This window comes from Apodemus sylvaticus, chromosome 10 (genome assembly GCF_947179515.1).
Source record: "Apodemus sylvaticus chromosome 10, mApoSyl1.1, whole genome shotgun sequence".
Taxonomy (NCBI): Eukaryota; Metazoa; Chordata; class Mammalia; order Rodentia; family Muridae; genus Apodemus; species Apodemus sylvaticus.
Genome location: NC_067481.1, coordinates 22,437,313 through 22,458,104, shown reverse-complemented (window position 1 = coordinate 22,458,104; position 20,792 = coordinate 22,437,313). Strand labels below are relative to the sequence as shown.

At 46.7% G+C, this 20,792-nt stretch overlaps 1 protein-coding gene across 2 annotated transcripts in view; it reads right to left on the bottom strand.

Moving 5' to 3' along the window:
• Acly (ATP citrate lyase) overlaps positions 1-4,739 on the bottom strand; it is a 52,096-nt gene extending 47,357 nt beyond the window's left edge. For both annotated transcript variants that reach the window (XM_052194098.1, XM_052194099.1), the window contains exons 1-2: positions 4,585-4,739; positions 195-376 (exon numbers count right to left, since the gene is read on the bottom strand). In XM_052194098.1, coding sequence (XP_052050058.1) covers positions 195-353 — 159 coding nt within the window. In that variant the 5' untranslated portion in view covers positions 354-376; positions 4,585-4,739. The remainder of the gene's footprint in view (positions 1-194; positions 377-4,584) is intronic.
• Positions 4,740-20,792: the final 16,053 nt, after the last annotated feature.

Below are 20,792 nucleotides of genomic sequence, written 5' to 3'. Positions count from 1 at the left end.
CATAAATGGAGAGGTGTGATTTGGATACCAGTCTGTCTGGTTCCATATGAAGGGCCCAGAGCAAACTCAAGACCCTGTTCAGCCTGCTGCGGACAATCTGCAACTGTGGAACTCCTTGGGACCCCTCCAACAAATCAAATGTTTCCCCTCCTCAGAGCCTGAGCTGGAAAGAAGGGCTCGGGGTACACAGTTACCTGGCTGAGCAGCCACGGGTGGTCCTGCAGCAGATGGGCCCAGTCTGTGTCAGGAGTAACCCGGGCATACTTGAAGCGGTTCTGGATGGCTGAGGTGGTACAGATGTACTTGTACAGGAGTTCTTTGCCAGTCTGCTCTGAAATTGCCTTCGCTGACATGGCTGCAGAGGGACCCGGTTTACCTACAAGGGGAAGAGAAACTGGCTGGTCAGTTTGCACAGGAAGGTTAAAGCACTATCTTCTCCAACAGGCTGGATCTACTCCTAGTTGCCCCTAAACAGTAAAACAAGATCTTGGCTTTTCTCGAGAGAAAGAAAAAGGGCCGCCCTGGCAGGAGGGGATGGACGGCGTCACCGAAGCAGCATCACTGTCAGCTGCACAGATCTAGACCTGAGGTGAGGAAATTATAAAAAGCATGAAGGTAGTTCCAGATACAGTATTATCTTCTCATAATTCCCCTCACCTGGGAGGTAGAGGGGGAAGGCTCACAAGGTCAAGACCAGCCTGGGCCATAAGAGATCCAGTCTCAAAAAGAGAAAGAGAAGGAGGGATGGAAGGAGAGAAGGGGGAAGGAGAGAGGGAGAGAGGGAAGGAGGGAAGGAAAGAGGAAGGGAGAATAAACAACAACAAAAAAGTGCAATTCTTCTGGAACTCTTGGCTTGACCTTAACCTTGTCTCTACTCCCTCTGGGCAAACTAGCTGGCCACAACCACCTTCAGTAAAAGGCCAAAGGCAGATCAAAGGGGAAGCTAGGAACACCAAGAGTCAGATCCAAATGTGAATACTGTTCTCTGAGGTGGGCCCAGACACACCGGTCTTTATGTCCTATGACCTGTGAAGAACACTGCTGGCCTTATTTCTCCCCAGGTTTCATTCCCCCCACCCCACCCCCAGCCTGACTCACATATATCCCCTGTCCCCTGATAGAGTACAGGCCCTGGTGGGGTGGAAGGAAGGAGTTACCTACTGGGACTCCAGACTCCCACCTCCAAGTACATAGCAGTCACAAGGGAGGGATGTGTGACCTACAGATCATCCCATCCACCCCACTGAGTCATCTCAGCTGTGAGCTTGGAGCAAAACCCTCTAAGCAAAACAGAGGTCTCTCTGGGGACCACCCTGTCCTAGTCATTCCTTAACTGAGCCAGGACTGGGGAGAAGGCAGAAGCTATCTTTGGTGACGTGCAGAGAAAACTCATTGGCAGTATTTGCCCAGCACGCATACGGCCCTGGGACTGCTCCCCAGTACTACAAAAAATAACTTATCATGGGAGTGCATCAAGTCCACTAAGATTCGTAATTCCATTTCTTCGATGAAGAATCAAAATCCAGAGGGAGCGGGTGAACTTGCCCAAGAAACCCGATTCACCAGTTAGGATTTGATTCTTAACACTCTTACAACTAATTCTCTAGGAAACAGCTACTGTAGCCCAACAGAAAGACCATTTCTCCCAAGATTGGCCCCCTTCAACTCAGGAGAGTCTACAAGGAAAATTCTCTCATCCTTCCTGCCCCACTACCTTGCCAGACACACCCATACTCCTCCAGAGCAGCTTGTGGAGAACACTGAGAAGAGATGGAGAAAGGAAACACAGTCATGCCAAGTGCCTGCCTAGATCAAGCCAAGCTGCCCCTGGCTCTCCCAAAGGGCCAGAATGGAAGCTGTTAAATTTGCTCAAGGGAGAAAGTCAAGTACTTGTGAGGAGGGGGAGTTAAGGAGCTGGTTGGCTGATACATCCCAGAAGGTGAGGGTTCTCTCCAAGCCTGGGGAAGGCAAGTGTCACAGGGCTACAGTGAACTCAGTCCCCTGCCAACAGGCCACGCTGGAGAGGCTTCAGATGCTAGGCCTGGCTAGGCTGCCTCTCTCTTTCTTAACTCACCACAATGGGCACACTCAGCTTGGGCTCTGGCTCAAAGTGGGTAGCCAGAAAGGGGCTTCTGGGATGGCTTGGAACTCTCTGTTTCTGAAGGAGGCGCCCCAACCAGCCCCACTGCCCCAGAGTCCTCCACCCCCACCCACTCCAGTTCCATTTCCCAACCTTCTTGACTCAGACCAGAAAAACAGGTCCTGAAATCGAATGGGCACACCCACCCCTACCCACCTCCCAGACAGAATGCAGCCCAGGGCACCTTTGTCAGAAAGAGGAGGGGGCAGCGCTAACCACTTCCTGCCATTCATGCACCTTCAACAAATAGGATAACACACTTCAGGAGAAAGGAAGCCCCTCAGCTAGGCCTCCTCATAAGCCAGTTGACAGAAGACTGACCACAGTCCCCAGAATGTAGTACCTCCCAAAACAGACCCAAGACCTAACTAAGGGAAGAATGAAGGAAAAAGTACAACCTCAGGCAACTGAAGGAAATGACAATTGTTTTACGTCTCAGATCTTAAGAGTCCATCTGCATGAGATGGTGCCAGGTGGGGTGGAGGGACATCTCCGGTCAGGAGGAAAAAAAAAAAATAACAGGCAGATAATATAGGAACGGTTTGCCAGTTTACAAAAACAAGATGGGCCACCAGAGCTGTGTGACTTAGCTGGAAAGGCTGAGACAAAGGACTCATAGAATAACTGGACGAAGGGCCTGGCTTCTCTGCAGGGCAGCTCATACATCCAGGGAGGCCTGCTAGAGATCAATCAAAACTTCACTCATCATCGATTCCTTGCTCTCAAGAGCAACAGATCTTTGAGGTTCTTCCAGAATCTAAAAAGCCTGAAAAACCCGAGGGAAGTTTGCCCATACTCAAACATGTGAAAACTTCTGTTATTAGGAACAGTGAGACAAAGTGCATCCAAACCAGGGATTGGGGACCCCCCCAACACACCCCAAACCCTTTCTCAGCCGCTGATCATGCTGTCAAATTTGTGATGGATGGTTTCACAGCAGAGCTGAGCTCCCACTCCCCCCAACAAACTGTTACCTGGTGACAATACCCTGCAAACTCTTCATGGGAAACGATGCCCAAGAATCCAAATGCACATGTACATATATAAACACACATTCACATTGTCTCTGTCTTTGTCTGTCTCTCTGTCTTTCCGAGAAAGGGGGCTTTTGAGTTGAATGGGCTATTTTCCTGAGTAACCCAGGACTAAATTCACTCACACAGGCTCCAGGAGCAGCCCAGAGAGAAGGAGGAATGAATGAAGCCTGCCTTTTATGAAGGCTCCTCGGGAACCCATGAGGATGGTTCTTAGGATCCACAAAACACTCTCACTTTAAGGACTGGAGGAGGAGGGGGCGACAAGCAAGCAAACCCTTAGCAAAGAACGGGGCAGAATTCTCTTGAGTATTTCGCTGCTGTAGCAGACAGTGTCTAAATGGAGATTAAAAACAGCAGCTACTCTGTCTTCAAGGCCTCCTTTTACCGCCTGCTTCCCCCCCTCCTGGATGGGGGGTACGTTTAAGCAGCTTTCTAAGAGGTGGAAATGATCCTTCCGGGGAAGTTATCTCTCCATATTAAAGAAACCCAAAATACTGCTCAAAGTTAATGCGGGGACAGACAGGGTGGACTGGCAGACTAAAGTGCCTTATGCTGTCCTTTCCAAAATTATATCAGGAGGGATTCCTCATGGCAGAACTTCAAGACTGGTGAAAGCAGCAGGCTTTGGGGACCAGACCTCTGCCAGGCCTGACAGGAGGCAGAGGTAGCATCCTTTGCATACACGCGCGCGCGCACACACGCACACTTATACACACACCCTAGGAGCTTGTCTCATCCAGACTCCTGGGCACTCCGACCATCTGTTGTTTGGGGGCTGCACCAGTAGGGAGCTCCTTAGCAGGGAGAGCCCATCCAGCGCCGCCGCTCCGGTGCCAAGTCCTCGCAGCAAGGCCTCAGGCACTCTGAAACAGCACAACCCCGCGTGGCCAGGGCCCGCTCCCTCCACTTCGACATAGAGCTTAAAGGATTCACCACAGAACTAACAGGACGGGCCTGCTTGGGTCCGGCCTGCGAGCGGCCGGCGTGGGGAGAATAGCCACCGCCATCTCTTCTGCCTGCCCCGGCATCCGGTGGGGAACCCGAATGGGGCCCAAAAAAGTGTCCCAAAAAAGCCCGAGAAGACTCGAGAGCTGGTCCTGGGTGGAGCTGAGAAGCAGGACCGCTCAAAGGCAAATCCGGAGGAGGGAGGAGAAGCAAGGTCGGTGGCAAGCAATGTACAAACTCCCAGGAACTAGAAAATGATTGGGAGGGTGTAGACACGCGGCCCGCGGCTGGGGCGAAGACTACTATAAAGCTGAGATCCGCACAAAACTTCCGAGCAGGTGCAGGGAGCGCGCGGGAGCGCCCAGCCAGCGAGCCCGGAGGTGGTTCCGGGTTGGGGGAGGGAAGCAGGAAGCTCAGTGGGTACTGGGTGGTCGCACCCGCGCCTACGATTGCGGTACTCACCTCTTCGAGAAAGCCCGAGTGCGGCTCTCTGTCCGTAAGCACCAGCTCACCCCAACTCTCTGGATCGCTCCAGCCGCCTGGAGCTGCCCGGGATCCGGCTTTTGTCCCGGCCCAAGCGGGCTCCTCCCCGCCCCCCATCAGCTCACAGGCCAAGCAGCCCGGCGATTGGGCACACGCGTTCCGTAGCCTGAGCTCTAGGCTCCTCCCCATTCGCTGCTGAGGTGGCCCCGCCCTCAGGCCTGACCCGGGGCCGATGGGACTTGTAGTCCTGGAAGTGGGCGGGACCGTGGGCGGGGCCTGGGATGGGGAGATGGGCCGGGCGGCTCTAGGAGGAGAACCTACGAGGCTGGGGGCTGTGGCCTGATCGCTTCAGGGGCTGGGCCGGCCAGCCGCTGGGTTGGGTAGCTGAGGGAGGGGGTTGTTGGCCCAAAAGGCTGTAGCACTTATTGCAGGACCTGGCGTCCCCTTCCTCCCTCCCATGGGAGCAACTGACATTCTTATCCCAGACTCTTGTGAGCTGCCACACCAAACCCAGTGCGTTAGACCTGCTTTTGAAAGCTAAGTCTGCTTTCCTTGCACACGTGTCACCTCTCCGCTCCTGGAACTCTCCCCATGGAATTTACTAGAGCCAGATTACATGACCACGCTGCACAATCAGACTTTGTCCATAGATTGGACGAAGGGGTAAACTAGTGAGGCCAGAAGGACGCCAGTCCCAATGCGAGTCCTCTTACAGGCTCACCTGAGCGCAGATCTGGGCGGAGCTGATCATTTATCTGAGATTAAAACCTAGGACTGGGGCCATACCTGCCCAACCTCTTTCTCCCACCCCCAACCTCAAACTAAGACACCGAAAGCAATGAACAGCCTCCTCTTTTTTGTTACTTGTGAGAGATAGAACATATTTTCTAAAACCAAAACTGGAGCGCCCAGTCTAACAGGTACCCTAGAACTTGTGGGGCAGAACATTTGAAATCAGACGGAAGCTTCTCTTGCTTTTCCCTTAGTCCCAGTATGTCTTCCCGGACACGGTCCCAGAAACTAACAATTTTCCAGCTCTAGGAAGGAGGCCAGAATCATCCTCTAATCAGCTCAGGTGATGCGTCAGCCCAGGGTGCAGAGAATCAGCATGGCTGTGCCCCTGGCAAAAACCCTGGGTCAAAAGCTCCCTGCAACAATGTTGCAACACTCTCCTGGGCGAACTCATTCCCCCCACTCCCAGGCCCTTTTCAGCCAGCCTGTGGCTAGCTGAACTTATACCCATGCTTGACCAGCGTGTGCTTCTTGATGATGTCATTTTTTTGGTCCCTTCCCTCATACTCATTCTTTAGAAATAACAGTTTATAGTGCCCCTTGCTCCTGAAATTGAGGGAGGAGCCTAGAGCCTACCCAGATCTTTGTGAGGGATCACTTCTCCCTAAGTAAATATCTTCTCTGAAATTACTCAAATTCAAGCCCCGGAGGACTGCAATTCAGATTTTTTTTTAGTGCCATTTGTTTGTTTGCTGTTTGAGACAGGGTAACTTGTAGCCCAGGTTGTTCTTAAACTTGTTGTATAAATATAGAGAATAACTTAGAACGCCCATCCTCCTGCCTCTGCTTCCCAAATGCTGGAATAACTATGTGGACCCTTGGGACTAGCTAGTCGTCACAGGCTAGCCAGAAGACTGTAGTTAATGTGGATCACCTGTGGCGTGTCCCAGAAAAATGGCTCAGCAGGTAAAAGACTTGCTATGCAAGGGTGATGTGAGTTCCATGGCCAAACCCGCATAAAGACAACTGAAGAACGGTTCCACAAAGTTGTCCTCTGACCTCCACATACACACACTGTAGTGTCTGTGCCCCCAGGTGGATCTCTATCAGTTTCAGGCAGCCTGGTCTACGACACAACTATCCCTTTGGTTAGAAAAAATAACCTTCAGTCCAGCATGATGGCACACACCTTTAGTCCCAGCACTTGAGAGGCAGAGGCAGGTAGATCTCTGTGAGTTCGAGGCCAGGATAGCCTGTTCCAGGATAGCCTGGTCTATACACAGAAAAAAAACAACACAACACCAAACAAACAAAAAAAGAAGAAAAGAAAAAGGAATTTCCAACAGAATGTGGTGGGGCAGTGTTCTCAAACTTTCTAATGTTGTGACCCTTTAATACAGTTCCTCATGTTGTAGTGACCCCCAACCATAAAATTATTTTGTTGCTACTTCATAACTGTAATATTGCTACTGTTATGAATCATAATTTAAATATCTTATATGCAGAATATCTGATATGCAACTCCTTTGTCATTCAAAGCCCTTCTAAAGGGTCCCCACTCAATGGTGGAGAACAGCGGCCTTGGGAAGGTAACCCAATACTCTCAGCATTCAGGAGTCCCAGGAAGGATGATGAGGAGTTTGACGAAAGCCTTAGCTATACAGTAAGATTTTGTCCAAGCAAAACAAAACATTGGAGCTAGAGAGATGTCTCAGCTGTTAAGAGCTTTTGATGGCCAGGCAGTGGTGGTGCACGCCTGTAATCCCAGCACTTGGGAGGCAAAGGCAGGAGAATCTTTGAGTTCAAGGCCAGCCTGGTCTACAGAGTGAGTTCCAGGATAGCAAAGGCTACACAGAGAAACCCTGTCTTGAAAAACAAACAAGCAAAAAAGGGGAAAAAAAGAAACAAAAAAAATCAAATAAATAACACTCCTAAACAAACAAGTATCCAGGTAAGAAACAACTATAAGCTTTTTTTTTAATGTCGATTTGGCAAAATCAATAAAATTTGCAAATTGCCTGAAGCTCGCCCTGGTGATGTGGTACAGAAGAGCTGGTGACCTAACCAACTCAGCTACCACCCAGGTCCGAATCCAGGGCTTTGAGTTGGCCCACCCCAACATCAACCCAATGTTTGCACCACTGGAACAACTGGAGTTGGTCCTGCAGATCCAAAGCTGCAGGATCTCTACAGGCCAACATCAAGATCTCTGGGAGGATTTTCCAAGGAATCTCCAGTATTGATAGTGTAGCAGAAGCCAAAGGCCTCTAACCAAACCAATGACACATTGCAATGAACATGTGCAGGTAAAGAAGTGTGGATGAAAGGGTATACTATGTGACACACGACAGCTTCCACAGTGAGATGCTTTGATTTGTTTTAATTTTCTTTTTGATGGAGCATTCCAATGGTTGACACTAAGGGGGACAGGAAGATGGATGGGATTGGAGTGCCTGATGTGAAATTCGAAAAGAATCAACACAAAGTTTTTTAAAGTGTCAAACTGCACTTGCCCTTGGCTCCTTCAATTCCATTTTTATTAAGTTATTCTTCAGGGCTATATTTTGTACCTGATGATGGAATCCTGACATTTCCTTCTTTGCTGACCTTAGAGCACTTTGAATAAGGCCTTGGCACTTACGAAGTACTCAACAAATATTTGCTGAAGGATCGAGCACCCCTACCCACCCACCTCATCAAAGCCCTATTAGGCATGGGCTGGGCTGGTTTTAGAAAAGAGAAAGGAAACTAAGTGTCTTAGTTAGGGTTTTACTGCTGTGAACCATGAACAAGGCAACTCTTACAAGGACAATATTTAATTGGAGCTGGCTTACAGGTTCAGAGGTTCAGTCCATTATAGTCAGAGCAAGAGCACTGCAGCATCCAGGCAGGCATGGTGCAAGAGGAGCTGAGAGTTCTACATCTCCATCTGAAGGCTGCAAGTGGAAGACTAACTTCCAGGCAGCTAGGATGAGAGTATTAAAGCCCACACCCACAGCTCACACCTACTCTAAAAAGGCCGTACCTACTTGAACAGGGCCAAACCTTCTAATAGTGCCACTCCCCATTCTGAGCATAGACAAACCATCACAATAAGTTAAGAGAAAAAAGAAAGTATCTGGTGGAAGCTAGGCATGGTGGCACAAGTCTATATTTAATTCTAGCACTTGGGAAACAGAGGCAAAGATCTATCCTTGGATACATGGTTGTTTAGTGGCTCTGTCTCCAAAAAAAGAAAGGGAAACAGAGAGGAAGGAAAAATAGCTATGTGAGATACCAGAGAGGTTCCTTGATCTGTGCTAATCAAGCCAGGCACCATCGTCTAACTGTTCTGGTATCTTATTCAAAAGCTTCAAATCTTTTGCTTTTCCCCATTATAATCACCCTCAGCCTCTTCCGGGCAGGTCTACGGCATTATAGAAGGTTATAAGCACTAATTCCCATGCTCAGGTTTTGGGAACTCTTCCATTCCAAAGGTCTTAGACTGGCAAGTGGCTCCCTCCTAGATTTTAATCATCTTCAGCTAATTATTTTTCGGTTTTGTTTGTATTCGTTGTGCAGCCCTGGCTGGCTTGGGCTCACTATGGCCTGTAAGTCACAGATACCTGCCTGTCTGCTTTTAGTACTGTAGTTAAAGGCATGACCCGGCTCACTTCAACTAATTTATTGAGCAGCAACGCAACAGAAGACAAGGGTTCTAGCAGATGTTCCTCATGGCCACAGCTTGAGCTGAGCATTAATGTCAGTTTGCAGATAAACAATCTACCTGTCTTAGTGTTCTATTGTTGTGAAGAGACACCACAACCAGCTCTTAGAAAAGAGAGCATTTGGTTGGGGCTTGCTGCAGTTTTAGAGGTTTCGTCCATTACTGTCATGGCGGGAGGCATGGCAGCATGCAGGCAGACATGGTGCTGGAGCAGTAGCTGAGAGTTCTACATCTGGATCCACAGGGAGGGGAGAGAGTCACTGGGTCTGGCTTGGGGTTTTGAACTCTCAAAGCCCACCCCTAGTGACACACTTCCTCCAACAAGGCCACACCTACTCCAACAAGGCCTCAACTCCTATCCTTCTCAAGCAGTGCCTCTCCCTGATGATTAAGAATTCAAGCCGGGAAGTGGTGGCACACGCCTTTAATCCCGGCACTTGGGAGGCAGAGGCAGGCAGATCTCTGAGTTCGAAGCCAGCCTGGTCTACAGAGTGAGTTCCAGGACAGCCAGAGCTACACAGAAAAACCCTGTCTCAAAAAACAAAAACAAAACAAACAAACAAACAAAAAGAATTCAAATATATGAGCCAATGGAGGCCAATCTTATTAAACCATCAAAACCACTCCATGGCCACAACAATGCAAAACATGCATTCAGTCTAACTTCAAAAGTCTCAATTGCCTATCAGAGTCTCAACAATATTTAGAAGTTCAAAGATCCAAGTTTCTTTGGAGACCCAACACAATCTTAACTGTAACCCCTGTAAAATTAAAATTAAAAAGCAAATCACATACTTCCAACATACAATGGCACAGAATATACATTACAATTCCGAAAGGGAAAAAAGGGAGCCTAGCGAGGAAATACTGGACCAAAGCAAGACTACAAATTCTGCATCCCTGTGTCTCATGTCAAAGCGCTCTTTAGATCCCCAACTCCTTTCAGCTTTGTTGACTGCAACACACTTTTCTCTTGGGCTGGATCCTCTCCCTGTTAGCAGCTCTCCTTGGCAGATTACCTCATGGCTCTGGCATCTCCACCATTTTGGGGTTTCCAAAGCAATTGAGGCTTTAGCTTCACACAATGGCCTGTCTGGGCCTCTATACAGGGACACCCTTGGTGTATGCCTAGCCTCAGCAGCTTTCCTTAGCTGCAGAGGAACATTCTACAATGCCTTTCTTGTGTCTTTGACTCTAAATCCAGAACCCTGTGGACAAAGCTGCCAAATTCTGCTGCTTGCAGTAGCTGGAACGAGCCTCCATTGTTCAGTTGCATCTGCATTGGCTTTCTGTAATTAGTGATTTCCTTCACTTAAGCTTTTCTTTAAATCCTTTTCACAAGTTGGAAGCTTAGCTGGGCAGGGTCTTGCCCTGAGGTCACCGCTTCCTTTATTCCATTTAGCACCAGACTGTTCTTTAAACTCTGTATCTCCATGAGCACTGAACTTAACTCCATTTACATTTCCTGATGCTTCTTTTCTCTTCAAACTACAGTTTTTAATTTTCCTTGTTCAGACTACTCCTTTTCATTAGAGATCTGTGTCTTAGTTAGGGTTTTACTGCTGTGAAGAGACACCATGACCAAGGCAACTCTTTTTTTTTTTTTTTTTTTTTTGGTTTTTTGGATTTGGTTTGTTTTTTTTTTTTTTTTTCAGAGAGAGAGAGAGAGAGAGAGAGAGAGAGAGAGAGAGAGAGAGAGAGAGAGAGAGAGAGCTGGCTGTCCTGGAACTCACTCTGTAGACCAGGCTGGCCTCGAACTCAAAAATCCGCCTGCCTCTGCCTCCCAGAGTGCTGGGATTACAGGCGTGCGCCACCACTGCCCGACTAAACCAAGGACAACATTTATTTATTTATGTATTATTTATGTATTTATTTATTTTGTCTTTTTGTTTTTTCGAGACAGGGTTTCTCTGTGAAGTCCTGGCTATCCTGGAACTCACTCTGTAGACCAGGCTGGCCTCAAACTCAGAAATCTGCCTACCTCTGCCTCCCAGAGTGCTGGGATTACGGTGTGCACCACCACGGCCGGCTTCTAAGGCCACACCTTCTATCCTTCTAAAGTAGTGCCACTCCTTGCCTACTGAAGTGGAGGCTTCTGGTTTCTTTGGAGAGTCATGTCAAATGATGTTTTTCATGTCAAACAGATGAAAGAATGTTTCACTGAAGCAGACTCAGGTGAAAGGATGTTTTGTTATAGAAGACACGTGGAAAGGGCTAGTGATATTTAGAAATAATATAAATACGACCCCGCAAACAGCGGGAGCTCTAACATTGGTTTGCTTTGCTCCACCACTTGAGTCTTCACTGACAACACTAATGTATTGGTTTGCCTTATACTACATGACGTTGCTGAGTTTGGCTTGTGGTGACTATGTTCATAGAGAGAAACTCATCAAAAAACTTCTCATGAGGTTCCTGTGGCTTCTTTCCACTTCCTCAGACTTAAACCAGTTGGCGAGCCTGTCAGTTTCTTCTGGATTGAACTGCCTTTGCTGATTCATGTGTGGTGTTTGCCAGTGGACTGGACTGAAAACAATGAAGATTGGAATCGCCCCAAGGAACTATTTCTAAACAGGTCCACTTCCCCCAAATCCTAATAATGTTTCTTTTTCACTCCTTCTGGTGAGTGGTAGGCTAGAGAGGAGGTTGAACCCTTATTAAAGTAGGTTGAGGGCTGGAGAGATGGCTCAGCGGTTGAGAGCACTGGTTGTTCTTCCAGAGGTCCTGAGTTCAATTCCTAGCAATCACATGGTGGCTCACAACCATCTATAGGGGAATCTGACGCCCTCTTCAGGGAGGCAAAGGTATATGCAGCAGAGCACTCATACATTAAATAAATAAAGTTTAAAAAAAAAGTAGGTTGAGAAAGGTATATGCCTGCAGATGACTAACAATCAAAATATATGAGCCAAAAGAGTCCATTCTTATTCAAACCACCACAATGCCTTTGTCATGATCTCATCACTAAGTTCCTGTCCTTGGCCCTACAACCTGCAGTAGCTGAAGGAGGGAAGTGAGATCCTGTCGGGTGGGGCTTCCTCATCTCACTATTTATCCCCAGTGCCTAGGCACATGTTAGTGACTCACTGGCCACATCACTGGATCAACACTGAAATGGATGTGCCAATAAAGCGATTGGGACATAAGGATCATGTGGGCCCGTGGTACTCCGATACTCAAGAGTCAGAGGCAGGAGCACCTCAAACTTAGGGCCAGCCTGATCTACATAGCGAGTTCCAGTTTAGCCTGGACTATATACTATTTTAAGGAAGGAAGAAAGGTCAGCCTGGTCTACAGAGTGAGTTCCAGGACAGCCAGGGCTACACAGAGAAACCCTGTCTGTAAAAACCAACACAAAAAATATTTTTTCAGCTGGGTGGTAGTGGCGCACGCCTGTAATCCCAGCACTCTGGGAGGCAGAGGCAGGCAGATTTCTGAGTTCGAGGCCAGCCTGGTCTACAGAGTTAGTTCCAGGACAGCCAGGGCTACACAGAGAAACCCTGTCTCGAAAAAACAATAAATAAATAAACAAATAAATAAATAAATAAATAAATAAAGCAAGAAGAGCTAGAGTTGGTACCACACACGTTTAATTCCAGAATTTGGGAAGTAGAAACATACAAACCAGTCCAAGGCTAATATATTTAAAAAACAAAAAGTGCTTGCCTGTCATGGACAGAGCACCAACTAAACCATGAGATATGGTAAAACATGGCTGTAATCCCCAGTAGAGGCAGGAGATCAGGCTTTCAAAGTCATCCTTGGCTAGAAATTGGGGATGGGAAGGCAGCAATTGAAGGGGAAACAATAAGAACAGGAGGCAGTCAACAGGGCCTTCCTGAGCGCATCTGGGTCTAAGGCACCTCTTGGGAAAGCTGGAGTCAAGACTTCTGCAGATATATTGAGCTCCACCCCATGCAGTGCCAGGATAATAGTCACTGCTCATGTCCCCCCAGTACTGAGCAGACTGCCATTGTAGCCAAGTGAGTGTATCCTGGAGAAGCCCCCTTCCCCCCCCCCCCCCGAAGTATAGCTAGAGTCCCTCTTCCTTGTCTGACAATGGCTGTCCACTAGGGAGCTAAAGTGACAATCTTCCCAGTTCATTGAGCAGCAACTGTCCCTCCAGGATGCCACATCAGTACTCAGGGAACAGTGTTCCTTTCCAGAGTCACCCCATGTCTGCCCCACCCCTCCCCATCTCCCTGTCTGCCATTACCTTCTCCTCACCAGATATGTCCCTGTCTTCGCTTTCAGAAGAGCCTGCCTAACCACGCCTATTCACACGGATAACTTACTCTTGACTTACAGATAATGCACTAAACCTTATCTCAGAAAAACATTATCATTTTTGCTATTTGTCTCCCTTCCCTGTGTTCCCTGGTTAGAAATTATCTTAAGGGTAGGCAGAAGCCTTGGTGTCAAGGCCAATGTTGCTACTCAGTACTTACTCTTAGAAGTTTAGGACCCGGGCTGGAGAGATGGCTCAGTGGTTAAGAGCACTGACTGCTCTTCCAGAGGTCCTGAGTTCAATTCCCAGCAACCACATGGTGGCTCACAACCATCTGTAATGGGATCCGATGCCCTCTTCTGTTGTGTCTGAAGACAGCTACAGTGTACTCATATACAATAAATAAATAAATAAATAAATAAATAAATAAATAAATAAGATATTTTAAAAAAAGAAAAAGAAGTTTAGGGCCCAGTGAGTAAAAGCACTTGCCTAGCATGACTGACCATCTGCCTTTGATCCCCAGAATCCGTGTAGGCAGAGAAAAACTGTTCCACAATGCTGTCCTCTAACCGCCACAGATGCAGCATGCACAGTCAGCAAGATACAGCCCCATCATGCTTACACACTATAATCGTAAATAAAATGCTTATATGTTTTAATTAAAAAAATAGTGTTGAGACAGCCCAGCATATAAAGCTGCTTGCTACAAGCCCTGATAATCTGAATTTGAACACTGGAACCCTCACGAAGGCTGAGAGAACTGACTCCTACAAATTTTACTCTAACAAGTGGTGAGCATGAACACACACACACACACACACACAAACACACACACACACACGCTCAAATGAATGAATGAATGAATTAATTAATTAAAAAAGAAGAGTTTAAGACAATGTGTTCCGCAAGAATGTCTGGCAGCCGCATCCTAGCTGTTTCTCCTCTCTTTGTTCCTGAGACAAATATCTAAAGCAGCTAAAAGAAAGAAAGGTTTATTTTGGTTCACGGTTTCCAAGGTGTCAATCCAAGGCCTGCTGAACCCATTGCTTTGGGCCCAAGGTGAGGTGAGGCAAAATATCATGGTAGCAGAAAACACAAGGCAGAAGCTATTCACCTCTAGGAAGCCAAGAAGAGACCATGGTGAAACCAAAGCCTAAAGAGGACCAGGTGAAGAAAGATGTGTAATATATCCTATAGCTCACCGCCACAGATCTACCTCCTCCAGCTAGGCCCAAACTCCTCACAAAAGATCACCAGCAACTGGGTACCATGCCTCCTCCGACACATAAGCTTATAGGGTATACTGCATATCCACACTCTTAACTTCCTTCCTTAAGGATGCTTCCACCCTTACGCTGCCTCTTCTTCAGAGCTCCTTGACCCACGTATTCCAAGAATATCAGAACCAAAAGAGTCAGAAATCCAACCACTGAGGGATGAGGAGATGGCTCATTTGGGAGATGACTCAACAGATAAAACACTTGAGGTGCTATCATGAGAGAAGAGTTGGAATCCCCAGCACCCACCTAAAAAGTTGGGTGTGGCCACATATATCTGTAACCCTAGCATGATCAGGGGACAGAGACAAGATCACTGGGGCTTTACTGACTGCCAGCCTGATTCCAGATCCAATCTCAAGGGACTAAACTGACAAAGCAGAAGACCCAATGTACTCCTCTAGCCTGGGCGCACATACACATATACATGCATGTAAACTAACATGCATACACATGCAAGAAAAAAAGGAAGGAAGGAAAGATAAAAAAGAAAAAGAAATCCAACCATCTGAACTCTTATTTTCCAAAGAGAAACTGAGACCTAAGGAAGGATCCTGACTGCAGATGGAGAGTAGGTGCAAGTCTTTTGGAAACTGTCACTACCTGGTAAAAATCACAATCTCAAAGAACCCCAAGGTCCACTCCTAGTTATACATTCTTGAGAATCTCACACACCCATGTGCCAGGAAACACTTGTGAAGTTGTCCCTACAGCACAATTTAACGTGACCCCAAACTAGAGCCCAGCTCTTCTTCTGCAAAGGATGGATGGATGGACTATAGCAAGCTAGGTAAACAGCTTGTGTGCACCAACATGGCTGACTCGCAAAGGCCAAGTGGACAGCAGAGGGCCGTAGAAAACAAGGTTCTGTTTCATCCCTGTAATTTCAGCACTCAGGAGAGTGAGGCAGAAGGATTGTCTTGAGTTCCAGGCCCGTCTAGACAACAGTATAAGAGCCTGTCTCAATGTACCAGGCTCCATCACAAAAAGAGACACATTTATACTGATGTGTAGGCAATTCATCCACAATTCATAAACTGATAGCCCAAATGAGAAATGGCTGAAAGATGAGACTATTTACTTGCTCAAGGAAGGTATACAGAGGATGTTAATTAGCACATGAGAAGATGCCCAACATCTCTCTCTACTCATTAGGAGAAACAAATAAAGAGCCAGCAACAGCAGAGCCAGGCATGATGGTACCTGCCTGTGATCCCAGTATTCAGGAGATTGAGGCAGAAGAGTTGTGAATTCTAATACCTTGGGCTCTCTAGACAAGTCCTGTTTCAAAAGACAAATAAATGGCAGTCCCCTGGAGCCACCATAAGGCTGTGCAGGGTCTGCCCTGACCTAGACTTTCTAAGTCAGAAAGACAAGACTTTTATTTCTTCTCCTCTGCTCCTTCCTTCCTTCCTTCCTTCCTTCCTTCCTTCCTTCCTTCCTTCCTTCCTTCCTTCCTTCTTTCCTTCCATCCTTCCTTCTTTTCTTTCCCTTTCTTTTCTTTCTTTGATGTTGTTATTTGAGACAGGATTTCTCTATGTATTCTTGGGTGTCCTGGAGTTTGCTATGTAGATCTGGCTGTTCTCAAACTCATAGAGATTCTCCTGCCTCTGCTTCCTCAGTGCTGGGATTAAGGGCATGCACCCCCCACCCACCCCCATAGCTTCTACCTTTTCCTTTTAGGGTCTAGCTAAAGTCCAAGAATGACTCCTCTGATACTTTGTACCTTTTCCTTCTTTCTTTCTTTCTTTTTTGTTTGTTTGTTTGTTTGTTTGTTTGTTTCAAGACAGGGTTTCTCTGTGTACCCCCTGGCTATCCTGGAACTCACTCTGTAGACCAGGCTGGCCTCAAACTTAGAAATCCGCCTGCCTCTGCCTCCCAAGTGCTGGGATTAAAGGCGTGCGCCATCAACTCCCGGCTCCTTCTTTCTCTAAAGCACCCATCTCTGACATGCAGATGTTTGTCCACCATGTGTCTGACCTCCATGCCGGTTGAACTCAAAGGCCTTTTCTCCTTTCCTTCTCTGTCTCCCTCTTCCTGGCAGCTGCTCACATTGTCTGGCCTGGGGATTTCCTTTGAAACTGTAATAAAACTTTTCTCAATGTTGAAAGAAAGAAAGAAAGAAAGAAAAGAAAGAAAGAAGGAAAGAAAGAAAGAAAGAAAGAAAGAAAGAAAGAAAGAAAGAAAGAAAGAAAGACAGAAAGAAAGAAAGAGAGAAAGAGAGAGAGAAAGAGAGAGAAAGAACAGAAAGAAGGAAGGAAAGAAGAAGGAAGGAAGGAAGGAAGGAAGGAAGGAAGGAAGGAAGGAAGGAAGGAAGGAAGGAAAATCTCAACAATAGTGAATATAACAGGTAAAGTTGCTAACTCCAGGTTGCAGAAATGGCTCAGAGGTTTTAACCTGCTGAAGCACTGGCTGCTCTTGCAGAGGACATGGATTCAATACCCAGCACCCACATGGCAGCTACAACTATCTGTAACTCCAGTACCAGGGCGTCTGATAGCCTTTTCTGGCCCCTGTGGGTACCAGGCATGCAAATGGTGCACAGATACACATGCAAGCAAAACCCCTATTCACATACAATAAAATAGCTTCATTGAAATGTAATTAATGTATGGTAAACTGCACTTGGGAGTTGGGCTTGGTGATACAGTAATCCCAGCTACTCTGGAGACAGAGGCAGTGGATTTGCCAGCTCAAAGCCTATCTGGGGCAGAGGGGGGGGGGGAAAGAGGAGAGGAGAGGAGAGGAGAGAGAGAGAGAGAGAGAGAGAGAGAGAGAGAGAGAGAGAGAGTTACAAGGCCAGCCTGGGGAAATTTAGCACCCTGTTTCAAAAATACAAAGAAAAAGGCTGTACATGTAGCTCAGCTGATATACTGCTTGCCTAGCGCGCCCCAAATCCTGGATTTGCTCTCTAACAATACATAAACCTGATGTTGCAGTACATACCTGCAATCCCAGCATTCCAAAGCTGAGAACCAGGATGAGAAGCACAAGGTCATCCGCAGTTACTCAAGGACTTCAAGAGCAGATGGGGACATATGATACAGTCTGTCATCCAGTCAATCATCAATCAGCCCATGATACAAAATAAAAAGAGAAAACAGCACTAGGGACAGATAGATGATGGTAGAGCGCTTCACGGCATGCACTCTGCCCTAGGTGTGATCTCTAGCACTAAAAGAAAAGGGGCGGGGCTAACAAGAGAGCAAAACCCAAACTGACCTGCACAGATGTCATTTGAGTAATTCTATGAGTTTTACCACATGTGGCCATTAGCACCACCAGGCTACACACATCATTTTCATCTCTAAACACTTCCCTAATGACTTCTCTGTAGCTTACCCCTCCCTAACCTGTCACCAGGTGACTTCCTAGGCAACTGCTATTTGCATTCAGGAAAATATAGATTAGTTTACATTTTCTAGAATTTTATATCTATTGCAAGTCATATTTTACTATCATTGTGATATTTTATGTCAAGGGATCAGAAGATCTCTCAATATAGCCCAGACTAGGTTCAGTCTATCAGTTCTTCTTCCTTGGTCTTCCAATGGTTGGCTTTACAGCAGAGCGCTACAATACAGAGCTCATGCAATTGCTTTTTCTGTTTGTTTTTGTTTTGTGTCTTCGAAGGGTCACCTATATTAAACACGTGTCAGAGCATTGTTTTCATTCTGAGCAGTAGTCCATCCAGACAAACCATTCACATAGCATGGAAATATTTCTGGTTTGTTTGTGCCTACTACAAATAAAGCTTCTATACATGTTTCTCTCTCTCTCTCTCTCTCTCTTTCTCTCTCTCTCTCTCTCTCTCTTCCTTTCTCTCTCTCTCAGGGCTGGAGGGATAGTTCAGCAGCTCAGCAGTTAAGAATACTGGCTGCTGGGCTGGAGAGATGGCTCAGAGGTTAAGAGCACTGACTGTGCTTCTGGATGTCCTGAGTTCAATTCCCAGCAACCACATGGTGGCTCACGACCATCTGTAATGGGATCCGATACCCTCTTCTGGTGTGTCTGAAGACAGCTACAGTGTACTCATATACATTAAATAAACAAACAAACAAACAAAAGAATACTGGCTGCTCTTCTACAGGACCCAGGTTCAAATCCCAGCACCAACATGGTAGTACACACACACACACACACACACACACACACAAACACACATATACACACATACAGCATAGCTTCAGAAAAGAGCAGCTTTACCGTCTCTGGATTCCTGAAGACCCAAGTGCAGATGTGCTGGAGGCCCGTGACATCAGATCTCAGGAGGACCAGAGATGCAGGGGCCTGTGAACCCCCAGACATGGATGCTGGGAACCAAACACTGATCCAGTCCATGAGCAGCACACACTTTTGTTTTTTTTTTTTGTTTTTTGGATTTAGTTTTTTCAAGACAGGGTTTTTCTGTGTAGTCTTGGCTGTCCTGGAACTCACTCTGTAGACCAGGCTGGTCTCGAACTCAGAAATCTGCCTGCTTCTGCCTCCCAGAGTGCTGGGATTACAGGCATGCGCCACCACCGCCTGGCTAGCAGCACACACTTTTAATCACTGAGCCATTTCTCTAGCCCCCCAAAAGACAGCCATCTTCTAAATCAAACTGCAGATTAGTGTGCAGTTCTAAGAACTAATATAAAGGTATCCTACTTATTATCACTTTTTTCTTTTGTTTTTTTTTGTTTTTGTTTTTGTTTGTTTGTTTGTTTGTTTTTTCCGAAACAGGGTTTTTCTGTGTAGTCTTGGCTGTCCTGGAACTCACTCTGTAGACCAGGCTGGCCTCGAACTCAGAAATCCGCCTGCTTCTGCCTCCCAGAGTGCTGGGATTAAAGGCGTGTACCACCACCACCCAGCTATCTTGCGTATTCTAGTTTGCTTGGTTTCGTTTTGCTTTTGATTTAAAGCCTTGCCAAGTAGCCCTGGCTATCCTCAAGCCCCAGAACACCGTCTTTCTCTGGCCTGGGACAGTCTGTGTGCACCACCAGAACCATGCCCAGGTTAGGTGCTCCTTTATCATTTCCCCCAATGGTAATCTTGAAAACTTATAAAAACTACAACAAGGGAATTGACACTAATGGAATTCTCTGATTTTACCACATTTTCCCAAATAATCAGTTATGGTGGTTTGAGACCGAGACTCCCCTATTACTTGGGCTAGCCTTCGCCTCACTATGTAACCTGAGGCAGCCTTGAACTCGTGGCAATCCTCCTGCTTCTGTGTCTCAAGTGCTGGGATTACAGCTGTTGTGCTCATTTGTGTTTATACATTTGTCAGCAAGGACATCCTTTTTAAAGACTGAAAACGGCTTGCTGCGCTCCTGCTGTGTGCCGATCAGCAGGGTTCTGTTCCTAATATATATGCCATTAAACTGGATTCTGTTTCTGTTTTTGTGTTTGAGACTCACTCTGTAGCCAGGGCTGGCCTGGAACTTGTTATGGAGTCCAGGAAGCCTGGATCTCATAAAACAACCTCCTACCTCTGTCTCTGGAGTAAGAAAATTAAAGACCCAGGTCAAAAAGACTGGCTCTGGTCTACAGAGTGAGTTCTAGGACAGCCAGGGCTATACAGAGAAACCCTGTCTTGAAAAAAAATCAAATCCAAAAAACCAAAAACCAAAAACCAAAAACCAAAAAAAGACAGGCTCAACTGAATTCTGGAAAGACAATTTAAGACAAGATTCTGGGCTGAAGCCGGGCGGTAGTGGCGCACGCCTGTAATCCAAGCATTCTGGGAGGCAGAGGCAGGAGGATTTCTGAGGTTGAGGCCAGCCTGGTCTACAGGGTGAGTTCTAGAACAGCCAGGGCTATACAGAGAAACCCTGTCTTGAAAAAAAACCAAAAAAAAGAAAAAAGAAAAAAAAAGATTCTGGGCTGAAGAAATGGCTCAGGGGTTAAGAGCACTGGCTGCTCTTGCAGAAGACCCGTGTTCGACTCCTGGCACCAAAATGGTGGCTCAAAATCTCATGTAACTCCAGTTCCAGGGAATCTAATACCCTCTTCTGATCTCCATAGGCATGCATATGGTATATATGCAGCCAAAACACATGTAAAAAAAAAAAGAGAGATCCCCACCAGCAAATTAAAAAACAAAAGACAACGTTCCTGATTAACTCACAGTCACCTTTAGGGACTAAACCTTGTTTTTTTGTTTTTTTTTTTTTTTAAAAAAAACAAAACAAAACAGTATAGTTGAGCTAGCTATTCGAGGTATTATGGTAACTTGGAGATACTACTTTTTAAAATG